At 38.5% G+C, this 13,756-nt stretch overlaps 1 protein-coding gene across 7 annotated transcripts in view; it reads left to right on the top strand.

The window, feature by feature from the left end:
* The window catches only part of CACNA2D1 (calcium voltage-gated channel auxiliary subunit alpha2delta 1), a 372,424-nt gene that overhangs the window by 163,558 nt on the left and 195,110 nt on the right, over positions 1-13,756 (top strand). For all 7 annotated transcript variants that reach the window (XM_068167762.1, XM_068167753.1, XM_068167734.1 and 4 more), the window contains one exon: positions 11,479-11,538. In XM_068167762.1, coding sequence (XP_068023863.1) covers positions 11,479-11,538 — 60 coding nt within the window. The remainder of the gene's footprint in view (positions 1-11,478; positions 11,539-13,756) is intronic.

Raw genomic sequence — 13,756 nt, 5'->3', positions numbered from 1 at the left:
TTTGTGCCAGAATGTATTCTTAGGGTACTCTTAGACACACCTGAAAGCACTAAAATTTTAGACATGTCTGTTCCTTGTATGGAAACTGGTGAGAAGTGTCTTTTCTCATTTCATGAATGGAAGTTCATATTTATTTCTGTAGTGAGTGCCAGAGGGAAGAAACTGCTGCTTTTAACTGCATTACAGTGCAGAGTATGATACAAAAATCCATGTGAAATACATTACATTGCTTAACCTGTCCAAGACACAAACCAGCTTTCAACAGGTTTTAAGATGTAAAACTGAGGTTTTAAGGTCGATAGTCTGACTTATTATTTTATTTGATTTGGAGGAAAAGTTTTACTTGCAGAGAAATTAATATTAAATGAATACTTGCTTTCTCTTCTTTTAACTTTATCTTTTAAAAAAAATATTATCTTTTACTTTCTTGCCTGGTTTTTGTTTGCTTTTTTGTTATTGTAAGATTTTTGTTGGGTTGTTTTTTTTGGTTGTGGGGTTTTTTTATTATTTGTTTATCTTTTTTTTTCTATGTGTTTTTTGTTGTTATTTTGGCATTCTGTGCATCAGAATTAAAATGTTGCTTTGTACCTGATGTCTTTTTACTAAGGATTTTTCTCATCCCCCAGTTTCTAAGAGACAGTTGTGAGTCACAGCCACAGTATCACAGTATAACTAAGGTTGGAAGAGACCTCGAGGATCATCAAGTCCAACCTGTCACCACAGACCTCATGACTAGACCATGGCACCAAGTGCCATGCCCAATCTCCAATGTCGTGTCACAATACAATAGAAATACTAGCAACCAGGTTCCTATAGAGGCTCCTTGAATGCCATGAAATTAGGCAAAGTTCATCATTCAGAAAAATGGCTGGGTTTAAATTTAAAGAAACAAAACCCAACAAACCAAAAAACAAACCAAACCCAAGCCAAACCAAACAAAACCCAACCAAACAACACAACCGCCCCCACAAGAGATACTGAAAAATTCCTGACCCACTTGGATTATAGTTGAATTAGTCCTGTGTTGAGATTTCATTGTAAATGTGTACAAAGTCCCTAAAATAGGTCTAAAATACAGTAGGTTACTATATGAAAGCTGTTGTCTTGGTGTTTGCTAAGAGTTTTAAAGCTCATTACAAGCATTCTTTTAAAGTATATCAAAATACTCTGCTGACAGTCACATATTTCTATTAAATAAATCAGTGGAAATAAGGATAAGACTATTAAGGTCTGAGTTCTGTAAAGCTGGGGGCTAAGGATTAATGTCACATTTCTCTATTCCCCGCATAAATTGTTATCACATTTTAAATGAGGATGCTGTCAGACCTTGCAAGAGCAGCACATTGTCATCTTCTGAACTGTCAGACATTGCTTTAATTAAGCTACAAAGAAAGTCTTCTCTAAATAAAATAATAATAAATTTTAAAAGTAGGTGTCCCTTCTTGCATTTAAGATCTAAGGTTCAAGCTGACAATATAAGGTCAGAGTGTTGCCAGGCTCTATATGATTTGGCTATATAGGTTACACGGTTGCAGGTAGCAATTTATGTGTAAGAGAAAGAGTCAGGGAACAGTTTGGATAATAGATGGTAATAGGTTCAGGAAGAGCTTTGTCTCCAGGCTGCTCTTACTATTAAAGAAGCTAAGTGAGAATAGTGATTTCTGCAATAAAATTTCTTAAACACTCCTTTATTTCTGGAAAATAATGATAGCAGTTTTATTTTAACAGAAATAAAATTGACTGAGTTATTTCTCATATTTCAAAATTATATTTTCATTAATGGATTTCTGAAAGAAAATTTGAAGAGTGGGAAAAAAGGAAAAAAAAAAAAAGTTTTGAAATTGTGTATTGAATAGTTATAGAACTCTACACATGGCACTGATGGAGAATGTGAAGGTAGGTGCCCTAATTTGTGTTTGAAAATAGGTCTTGTAAGGGATAAACCCCTTAAAATTGCAAGAAAAAGACAAAATAAAATGATAAGTGGCTTCCGGTTTCAGTCAGGGTGAGAGAAGATCAGAAATGTTTGGGGTTTTTTGATAATTCTTACAATTTTGAAACTAGGTAATAGAGATAAATGGAAAATGTTAATTAGATTTTACACAGATTGATTATGTTCTCAGGAAGATCTTTACCTGAAAATTGTTGAGCACCAAGAAGAGTTTCAGCTCTTAATGGGCAAGTATCTCTTGTAAGAGTTATTTGACACAGAACTGAAGTGTAGAGTAGTGCAATTTATGAATTACAGGAGATTATGTTTTATTTTTAATTATTGGTTTCTACATGTCTGAGGCACAAGGATCTATATGCTCATGGAATGTGCTGCTACTCATTAATGCACTTTCTTTCTGCTGCCTCCTCCATCCTTCCCAATGACATCCACCAACAAACTCTGCTCTGGGAAATATGCTGTAAGGTGGCATTTAAGTGCTCAGGTTATAATTAAAGAGAGCAGTTAATAATCATGATGGAACTTCTTTTAATTTGTAACTATGAAATTTTACATTGCATGGTTAAGAACGTGACATTTAGGTTCTATTCACCTGATTATAATTTCAACAGCATTAAAAAAAATCCCACAAACCCTTATAAATAGCATGGAATCAAAACAACTGGAACCTAAAGGCTTCTTTGTAAGCACTTTTTACTCTGGGGAAAAAAAAAAAACCCAAACTACAAAAAAATCCTCATTGTCTTTCTGAAACAAAAGACAGATTCAAAACAGAAAAGAAAAAAAAAAGGTCTTCAAAAAAAAGAGATGTGTATAATATATTTAGGTTTTGAGTTTTAGCTTTTAATTAGCTTGTATGGTTTTCTCACACTAAATTATTTAGAGGTTGTTTTATATTTCATATCAATTTAAATTGATAGGGAATTAAATAGGGCATATAAAATGAGATTTAAATAACTGAAGAAAATCAATTCAGCTCAGTCCGTGCTATTAGCTAAGCTACACTTCACAATGTGCTCTAATACCATGTTTGAACACTTATTCTTCAGGGATTCCTATTCTATTCTGGTATGCAAAAGCTTCATCTGCATAAAAAGTTTGCTTTGTATTACTACATTCCAACTCTGCAGTGATTTCTGTATGCCTGCCCAGAAATGGGTCCCCTGACTGATAATGAGACAGAGCACACATGCTGTAGTGACAAATAATGGGGGATTTTACATCATAGAGCAGTTTGGTTAGCACACACTAGTAAGAGTATTTCTAATATGCATAAATGTACTTGCTTGTTTACAAGGGAACCATAATACTAGATTTCATCAAGCTGTTTAAGTACCAAATCTGAGTACTTTGGAGAGCTGTTAAGCTCTCAAACCCAGCTCTGTTAGCGTCTATATATTATATGAGATAGAACAGCATTGCATACACACGTGGTTCATTGAGTCTTTGTGACAAACATTAGATTCTTATATGCATAGGGTTGGTAGAGTTTTAAATGCAGAATATGAAATCATAGTTGACTTAGGAACTTAGAGTAGCATAGAGGAGATTTTACTGAAATTTTTAGATAATCCTGTCTGTTATAGTAAGTTTTTAGATGATGTGCAATTGCCCCTAAAACACTAACACATTATTTTGTATTTAAGGTCAGTAGAAGTATGGTACTTGAGAATCTGATCTTTATTTTCTGGCATTAAATTGAGCTACTTTGTGTCAGGGAAATGAGGAGACAGTGTGGCAAGCCAATTAATTTTTATCATGATTATACAGACAGAGGAATAGTTCTGTAGGGAATAACTTTCTGGGTCCTTTTTTTGCCTCATAGGTCATAGAATTCTAGAATCACAGAAACATTCATGTTGGAAAAGACCTGTGAGATCATCAGGTCCAACCATTAATGCTACTCTGCCAAGTTCATGACTAAACCATATCACTAAGTGCCACATCTAAACAACCTTTAAACACATCCAGGGATGGTGACTTGACCACCTCCCTGGGCAGCCTATTCGAGTGCCTGACCACTCTTTCAGTGAAAAAAAAAATGCTGATGTCTAGCCTACACTTACCATGGTGCAGCCTGAAGCTGGTGGACAGTGAAGCTCGGCTTCTCTCATCTGTTTTAAGGTAGCAGGGCTTGTTTACATCCCTGATTGAAACCATGGAGATTCTGCTTAGGCTACATTTTTGGGAAAAATATATTTGAACTACAATTAAGTTGTGTATAGATGCAGTACAGTTCTCATAAATCCCACTGATCTCTGGAAGTTACCTGGATCTCTAGAGGCAAGTGGCTATCTTTTACTGCAGCTTCTCAGTTACCTTCTCTCCTTCTCCAGACTCTCTGCCTAGGTTTTGTACAAGTAACTTAATTTGTTTATGATTCATGGTGTCATCTTATCAGTGCTATTTCCATAAATATAAAACAAAACCAAATCAAAAGGACAACAACAAAACAAGGACAAAACCCACAATACTACTACTACTACTACTATTACTACTACTACTAATAATAATAATAAAACAACCCTAAAATCTGATTAATAGGCTACTTCTGACTGTGCAGATTTTGGTACAATGTTGTGGATTCAGTTTAAAACAAATCTGATAGCTTGATTGTTTGACAATAAGAAAGAAAAATATTTCATTGCCATTGTCACAGGTACATAGAAACACCATCTTTGAAAAATAAACATTTTTAAGTACTATTAGCAAATTAAATATATTGCAAATTGAAACATGTTTGCTTTCTGAGAACATTGACAAGAGTTATTGTAAGAAGGACTATTATGTACTGTGACGGTCTTGACATGTCTATCAACTTAATTTTTTCTTATTTATTTGTTTTTATTTTGTTTTTCTTGTAATTCTTTTTGCTGTTCATATTTTGATTCTGATGTTGACCTTCAGTAAGTAGTTCTAGCTGGAATGAAAGAAAACACACCTTCTGGAGCGTGCTAAATTTGGTGTTAGGGTTCAATATATTTCCTTTACAGAAAGGAAATATACAAGATTGCAAAACAAAATAAACTTAAGTAACACCAGATGTGGAAGTGACATGAGGAAGATGCTTAGGCATTTTTGAGACAGAATAGTGCTTCTTGATTGTGTTCTTTGAGGTAGAAGGTGGCAATTAGATTTTCATACGTAGAAAAGTGTGAGACATCCTAATTAAACACCTTCTGGTGAAAGTTACCATGGATAAACCCTAAGTGCTTGTAGTACTCAGATGTCACCTGTGAGGAATAACACTAGAAAAATATATCTTTTCCTTTCTTTCTTTCTTTCTTTCTCTCTCTCTCTTTCTTTCTTTCTCTTTCTTTCTTTCTTTCTTTCTTTCTTTCTTTCTTTCTTTCTTTCTTTCTTTCTTTCTTTCTTTCTTTCTTTCTTTCTTTCTTTCTTTCTTTCTTTCTTTCTTTCTTTCTTTCTTTCTTTCTTTCTTTCTTTCTTTCTTTCTTTCTTTCTTTCTTTCTTTCTTTCTTTCCTTCCTTCTTTCTTTCTTTCTTTCCTTCTTTCCTTCCTTCCTTCCTTCTTTCCTGCCTTCCTGCCTTCCTGCCTGCCTTCCTTCCTGCCTGCCTTCCTTCCTGCCTGCCTTTCTTTCTTTCTTTCTTCCTGCCTTTTTTTCCTTTTTTTTTTGGGGTGGGGTATTAAAAATTGGAAGGAAATAATAACTTGAATATTGATTGCAATATGTGCATTACTTGCTACGACAGCCAATTAAACACATTTTTGGCATAATTATAGTTCATGTATAGAATCATAAAAAAGGAGGAAAATATCTGAAAGAAAACCAGAAAAATGCAATGGATTAATTCAGATAATAAATCTTACAGACATAAAAGTTCCTGGTACCTGATACTAATGTTTTGTGTGACTTTGGTTAAATCATTTCACTGTTCTGCTTTACTTTATATGTTAAAGCTGTTAGGATAGGCTGAGGGAGCTGGCATTGTTCAGCTGTGAGAAGACTCTGGGGAGACCTTTGATCTGCCTTCAGTACCTGAAGGGAGCCTACAGGAAGGCTGGAGAGCGACTTTTCCTAAGAGTGTCTAGCAATAGGACAAGGGGTAATGGTTTGAAGCTGAGGGGGAGTAAGTGTAGATAGGATCTGCAGTACAAGAATGATGGAACTCTGGAATGGGTTGCCCAGTGAGGCTGTGGATGCTTCCTTCTTGGGTGTGTTCAAAGCCAGGTTGGATGAGGTCTTGAACAGCCAAGTCTGGTTGAGAGGTGTCCCTGCCCATGGTGGGGAGGTTGGAGTAGATGATCTCTGAGGCCTCTTCTAACCTAAGCTATCCGTGTCCTTCAGTACTGATTTATTTACTTGATCTATTCCTCTTCTGATTTTTGTCTTAATAAGGCAGTTTTGTGTCTATTACAGTTATGTCCTCATTTGAATCCTCATCAGATTTTAATGGAACTTCAGACATAGAAATGTTAAGCATTTAAGAGTTATGTTTTGTGCTTGTTTTGGTTTTGCCTTTTTACTCTTTTTATTCAAGTTAGAGGAAAGTTATATTTTTGACATTTTAGAACCCTTGTTTTGGAGAAAGTTAATTTGGATATTCCTATAATCAATTTATACAGTCCTGATTTTTCCCTGGGTTCCTAAGAACTACACATACTCTACAGCTGAAAAAGCAGGGTAACAAAGCGTGCCTACTCAATACGTGTCAGTTTCTAATTGTGCCTGTGAAGCTGCTAGCTCAGCTGTGAAGCTTCGAAGTTTCCTAAGGCAGGCAATGAACTGGAGATGGTGGCATTGTGAAAGCTGTGATTTGTTGGGGCACTTGGCAATCTCAGTCTAATAACTTCAGCATGTGTCCTTCGCTTTGAGCTTGTTTAAAATTATAACACTAATGTGACTTGCATTTAAGGCGTCTGAATTATGAGTGCACCCTCAGCAAGTTTGCTGATGACACCAAGCTGTGTGGTGCAGCAGACACGCTGGAGGGAAGGGAGGCCATCCAGAGGGACCTTGACAGGCTGGAGAGGTGGGCACAGGCCAACCTCATGAAGTTCAATAAGAGCAAGTGCAGGGTCCTGCATCTGGGTCGAGGCAATCCCAGGCACAAATACAGGCTGGGCAGTGACTGGCTGGAGGATAGCCCTGAGGAGAGAGACTTGGGGGTGCTGGTGGACAAAAAGCTCAACATGAGCTCTCAGTGTGCACTTGCAGCCCGCAAAGCCAATCAGATCCTGGGCTGCATCAGGAGAAGTGTGGCTAGCAGGTCGAGGGAGGTGATCCTCCCCCTCTACTCAGCCCTGGTGAGACCCCACCTGGAGTACTGTGTCCAGTTCTGGAGCCCCTATTACAAGAGGGATGTGGAGGTGCTGGAACGTGTCCAGAGAAGGGCCACGAGGATGATCAGAGGGCTGGAGCACCTCTCCTATGAGGAGAGACTGAAGGAGTTGGGGCTGTTCAGTCTGCAGAAGAGAAGGCTCCGAGGTGACCTAATTGTCGCCTTCCAGTATCTGAAGGGGACCTACAGGAAGGCAGGGGAAGGACTTCTCAGGATCTCAGGTAGTGATAGGACTAGGGGGAATGGAATGAAGCTGGAGGTGGGGAGATTCAGGCTGGATGTGAGGAGGAGGTTCTTCACCATGAGAGTGGTGAAACCCTGGAATGGGTTGTCCAGGGAGGTGGTCGAGGCCCCGTCCCTGGGGGTGTTTAAGAGCAGGCTGGATGAGGCTCTGTCCAGGCTGATCTAGTGTGGGGTGTCCCTGCCCATGGCAGGGGGGTTGGAACTAGATGATCCTTGTGGTCCCTTCCAACCCTGAATGAAACTATTATTACAGTGAAAATGTAATAAGCTCTAAGCGTCTGAAACCTCTGCAAATCAGAGGATAAATTATACGTTAAAAGAATTGGTCTTTTGCTGTTTCTATACACCACTCTAGCAAAATTTCACTGTTGGGTGTCAACATCCACCTGACAGAATTATTTGTTTACTTTTCTGATCATTTTTCTTCATGCCCCCATCTACAGTTCTTTTTATCTTACACTCATGTCTACTGAAACATTTTTCACAGTATCAAGCTTCTCAAACCTCCTGATTCCCTGCATCCTAGAAATATGCTTAAACTCAGGAATTGAATCTCCATCGTCTCTCACTTTCCCCATAAATTTGGAAAGTGTAGAATTTGACAAAGTGCCCTCATGAGAGGGCAGAGAACATTCTTTGTTGCTTTGTAATAATAATTGGCAGAATGTTTTTGTACACTCATACTGCAGCATATTAAATGCATTGGATAGTTCATACAAAACTCTATCTCATATGTTGTGAACTGGACTCAATGCTCCCAGCTGTTTTTTATTGCATCTGTATTTGATTTATCCTCTTCTCCAATACTCAGGCAGGTGATCACTAGCAGTGTTTTTGCACCTGCAATTAATTCATTCCCTTGACTGCTCATGTAAGAGTTTCTTTCATCTACACCCAATTATGAACATTACATACCAGTCTGAGGTAGGAACCAGTAAGTTTTCAGACAACTTCTGAATGATAATTGGCAGTATTCCTCCTGCAAGTTCCATATACTGTGCACTTACCCAGGTGCATATCAAAGAATGCCTTAGGTTGGAGAGGACCTTAGAGATCATCTACTCCAAACTGCCCACCATGGGCAGGAATGTCTCTCAACTAGACTTGGATGCTCAAGCCCTCACCCAGCCTGGCCTTGAACACACCCAAGAAGGGGGCATCCACAAAGTCACTGGGCAACACATTCCAGAGTTTCAGCACCCTTGTCCTGCAGAACTTCTTCCTAAGATTCCATCTAAACCTACCCTCCCTCAGCTTCAAACCATTCCCCCTTGTCCTATTGCTAGACACCCTTATGAAAAGTCCCTCTCCAGCCTTCCTATAGGATCTGTTCAGGTATTGGAAAGCAGCTCTATGGTCCCCCAAGCATCTTCTCTCCAGCTCTACTACTTCTCCAGAGCTGTAAATGTATTCGTTTGAGCTTATTTATTTATGTATTCCTTGGTGAAGTGGTTTGGAATTTACCACCACTCGGCTCACTCAGGCAGAAGCAAATGGAAGCAGTATTTACAAAGCAAAAACTACACTCTACAATGGAATGCAATGAATATGTACAAATATACAGTATTTACAATATCATACAGGTATTTACAATCTCTGATTCTTTCCTTAAAAAAAATAAATAATCACAGAACAGATGGAACAAGATACCCCACTGAAAATCACCACCTATTTTGGCAGTTTTAGGCTATGCCTTTAAAAGTTAGCTGCAGAGTTGGAGCAGAAGAATGGAGAAATGTAAACAATTCACAGTTGGGTGTAAAAAGGAAAACAAAATATTATTCTAAATGAATTTCATTAGCCAGATGTGTGAGATGTACCCCTCGCAATCTCACACATCCCACTTCATTCTGTTTTTCCTTCTCTGGCTGCTGCTTCTGCTCTGCTTGACTGGTAGAATCTTATCATTGACCTAGCAGGTAAGACTAACATTCCTTCTAACAGTTCCCTTTCCTTTCTTTCTTCTATTATAAGGGGAAGAAAAAAAGGGATTTGGGGGGGAATGGGGCAGTTTTTCCTGGTCATTTTAACCAGGGGGCTTTGCGTGCTGGTTTTCCTGATTGTAAATACCTGTATGATATTTTAAAATCAGGGTTTGAAGTTCACTGAATTTTACATTTTTCTGTTTAAACTTGATATTGATATCTCCCCCCTGGGTATTTATCTCATTAAAATAACCTAAAATATCCATGGATTTGCTATATTAGAAAGCTTAGTTAGGCTACTGGTGTCTAATAATTCCAAGCTTACACATTTTATAATATAATGTCAAGGGGTAGTTAAGTATTATTTTCAAGCTAAAGGAGAATGAGGAGCATAAGAAAAGAGGGAAAAAATTATTTCATTGTACTGACTACTGCTGTAATTGGGCCATTAGCAGACAGAGTTCTGTCCTAGCTAGGAGGAAATAAAGATACGACGTGTACAAAAAAATGAAGGCTGAAAGATGAATAAACTTTCTAGGGAGCTTATCTTTGCAGATCAGATAAAGATTCTTCAGGTCTCATTCTTGCAGTCTGTGCTGCATCAAAGGGTGTCTTTCAGAACTACTAACATGTATTGGAACCTGGGGACAAGACCTTTGAAAATGGACAGTTTAAGATTGACAGGCAGCCTGGCTTTGGGTTTTTAGTTGTTGGTCTGCTTTTCTTTTTCCATGTATGTAGTATTTTGTAAGCCCTTTAAAAGTTAAAGAAACATTCACAGGCTGATGGAATAAATAACATTTCCATCTTATCTGTCATTCCCAATGCATGCTTTGCTTTTAAGGTAGCCACTATCTTTAAAAGACTAGGAAATCTGCTGGAACTAGACTGTTGACTTCCTTCAAAGTTTAATTAAAAAAAATACTTATTTGTGGCCAGTTGCTGTCTTTCAAAGGATAATTTTCTGTTATTGCTGAGGTCAGTGTTCTGAAAAGTCCTGAAAACATTGCATCTTTCACAATATTTAGAAAATATCCAGGGAGAGAGCAGTTCTCATTCATCAAAAAAGTAAATAAAAATAATAATAAAAAAGTTAGAAATAGTTGATTCATCTAGAAACATTTATTAAACAAATTCTTGTTTACTCACAGTGGTCTTCAGCACTTTACATTTGACATCAGCTGCTGTGTCAATCACACTGGCTAAAACTGACATCACCCCTTTTTGATCTCTCAGCACAATCCTACACCTGTCAAGCATCCTCCAAAAGCATGGGAATAGTTGCTTCAGCATTTGGTTAGCTTTTAAAGCCCTCTCTTCCAGGTCATGATTTCTTAGCTTCTGTGCTGCTGTATAGCACTTTGGGTTTCATTGCTGTAATCTCAGAATTCTTTTTCTCTGTACAGAGATTGTAGTGATAGGCCCTGAAGGGAGCCTACAAGAAGACTGAAGAGGGACTGTTTTCAAAGGCCTCTAGTGATGGGATGAGGGGCGATGGTTTGATATTAGAGAAGAGGAGATTTAGATTGGATGTTAGGAGGATCTTTGTCATGATGGTGGTGGAACACCTGAACAGGTTGCCCAGGGAGGTAGTGGAGGCCCCATCCCTGGAGGTATTCAAGGTGAGCCTTGACAAGGCTCTGAGCAACCTGATCTAGTGGAGGATGATGCTGTTGACTTCAGGGGGTTGGACTGGATGGCTTTTGGAGGTCCCTTCAAACCCAAAACATTCTATGATGTAAGGCAAGGTGGTGTGTGCAAGAGAAAATATTTTCAGAAGGATATTGATGGAGTTTGAACACAACTAGAAATTCTTAAATGGCATTGGAATGAGGGTTAAGTTTGCCAATGTATGATTGTGGTACTTGAGTGAGTAATACAGAAAACAGCATTTTTTAAGTGAGTTGGTACATCTTTATTCAAATATACCTAGTTTTGAAGTAGGTAACAAAAAAGTTTGGATATAGAAAAAATTATGTAGACAGAGGATGTATATGAAGAAATTGCTATGTGAATAATCAGTAAAGACTAAAACCTTTACCCTCTGTTTGGTCTACAGCGCCTTGCTAAAGAAGCAGAGAAGTATCAGGCATCACATCAGTGGAGGGATGAGTTTGGGGTAAGTTTCAGTTTTTCTCCATCTAACATTCTCCAATTTTTACTCTTTGAAGTGTTAATGATGTTCTTACAAAATGTTGTTTATATAATCACCACAAAAGGAGACATTGGATATGAATGGGCATTTTACTGTATTCAGAAAACAGAGTCTCAGTCTGGGTTTCTAGAGAATGAAGTGGACTTTCTGAGTGATTCTGCCCTTTTACTCTTCTCTGATGTGACCCCCACCTTGAATACTGTGTCCAGTTCTGGTGTCTCCATCCTAATAAGGACCTAGAACTGTTGGAGCAAGTCTAGAGGAGGGCCAAAAATATGTTCCAAGGGCTGGAACATCTGTGCTATGAGAACAATTTGAAGGAGCTGGCATTGTTCAGCCTAAAGAGAAGACTCCAAGAGGACCTTAGACCTGCCTTCCAGTACCTAAAGGGATGCTACAGGAAAGCTGGAGAGGGACTTTTTATAAGGGTGTCTAGCAACAGGACATGGGGAATGGTCTGAAGCTGAGGAAGAGTAAGTTCAGACTGGATCTTAGGAAGAAGTTCTGCAGTACAAGGGCAGTGAGACTGGAATAGGCTGCCAAGGGAGGTTGTGGATGCCTACTCCTTGGGGTGTTCAAGGACACGTTGGATGAGACCTTGAGTATCTGAGTCTAGTTGAGAAGCATCCTTGTGCATGGCAGGGAGGTTGGAGTCGATGACCTAAGTTATTCTGTGATTTTATGATTTTTACTTTAGAAGATTATAGGGAGCTTAACAATCCCAGGGGTGTATCTCTCTGATGTACAGACAGCTATTCATTTTTAAATATGAGGAATGATTACAGAGGACACATCAGAGTGATGGTTGCTATCAGCTGAAGTATGATACTCCAAGCAATGAAACACACAATCATAGAAAAGCTTCCTGCAATTTGGTTTTTGCTTATGTAGTGGGGGGGGGGGGGGAAGCCTGGGGAGGTGGTAGAGTCACCATTATTGGAGGTGTTCAGGAGGAGACTTAATGGGGTGCTTGGTGCCATGGTTTAGTTGTTTAGGTGGGTTGGATTGGTTGATAGGTTGGACATGATGATCTTGAAGGTCTCTTCCAACCTGGTTGTTGTTTATTATTATTATTATTATTATTATTATTATTATTATTATTATTATTATTATTATTATTATTATTAAAAGCTTAATACAGAAGGATTTGGTTATCTACATGACTATCTATAAGGAGAGTCACAGACTTCTGTTTTTTAGAAACCTTTTCCTTCCTTATGTTAATAAATGCACCTCTTCTCATCATTGTTCTACTAGCACTGAAAGAGGCCCTAACCTGATCAAACACTTAAGTATCCTTTTCAGTAATTTCAGACTTTACTGAAAAACAAATGAGGTGATTGTAAGACATAAAAGTTTAATTCTTTATTACAGCTCAATCAAGCCATATTAATTTTGTGCTGCATTTTTATAAGCCTGTTAATTGTAGGCTACATTGAGGCTGCTGAGAAGACTGAGAGGGGATCTCATCAATGTGTATAAATATTTGAGGGGTGGATGTCAAGTGGAGGGAGCTAAGCTCTTTTCAGTGGGGTGCAATAATAAGAAACAATGGGTACAAAGTTGAACATAGAAGGTTTCACCTCAGCACAAGGAGAAACTTTTTTACAGTGAGGGTGACAGAGCACTGGAGCAAGCTGCTCAGAGGGGTGGTGGAGTCGCCTTCTCTGAACACATTCAAAATTCGCCTGGATGCATCCCTGTGCAGACTACCATAGGTGATCCTCTCTTGGCAGGGGATCTCTTGAGGTCCCTTCCAACCCCTAATGTACTATGATGCTGTGATACATTTCCCTGCTAAGTGTCAAAGTCATTTATTACCTTCGTTACATGTTCCTTCAGGCACAAAAACAGATGGTGCTTTTATGTGATGCTGATACAAACATAGACTCTGTGCATCCAGTGGAGTTGTAGTGGCACCCAGTTACAGGTCAATGGTTTTCTATAATACCCTGTCTGGTCCAGTGTTCCTAAGACACTTGGGGATCTGAAAACAAACAAACAAAAAACACTATAAGATCAGGCCAAATAATTCAGATTAGAGTTTGACTTTTAGGAGTGCAAAGAGGTTCTAAACACAGTCTGAATGCTTTCAAGTGAGCTCTCTGCACAACCACACCTTCTACCACAAGGTGAATCACAGAATGCGTATTCTAGAGATGCAATAATGAGGGTGCTACAG

The sequence above is a fragment of the Melanerpes formicivorus genome, unplaced genomic scaffold (genome assembly GCF_026170545.1).
Source record: "Melanerpes formicivorus ecotype bairdi unplaced genomic scaffold, bMelFor1.0.p_v2 SCAF_3, whole genome shotgun sequence".
Classification (NCBI taxonomy): Eukaryota; Metazoa; Chordata; class Aves; order Piciformes; family Picidae; genus Melanerpes; species Melanerpes formicivorus.
The sequence above is the reverse complement of the archived record's forward strand: the minus strand, read 5'-3'. Positions and strand labels throughout refer to the sequence as shown.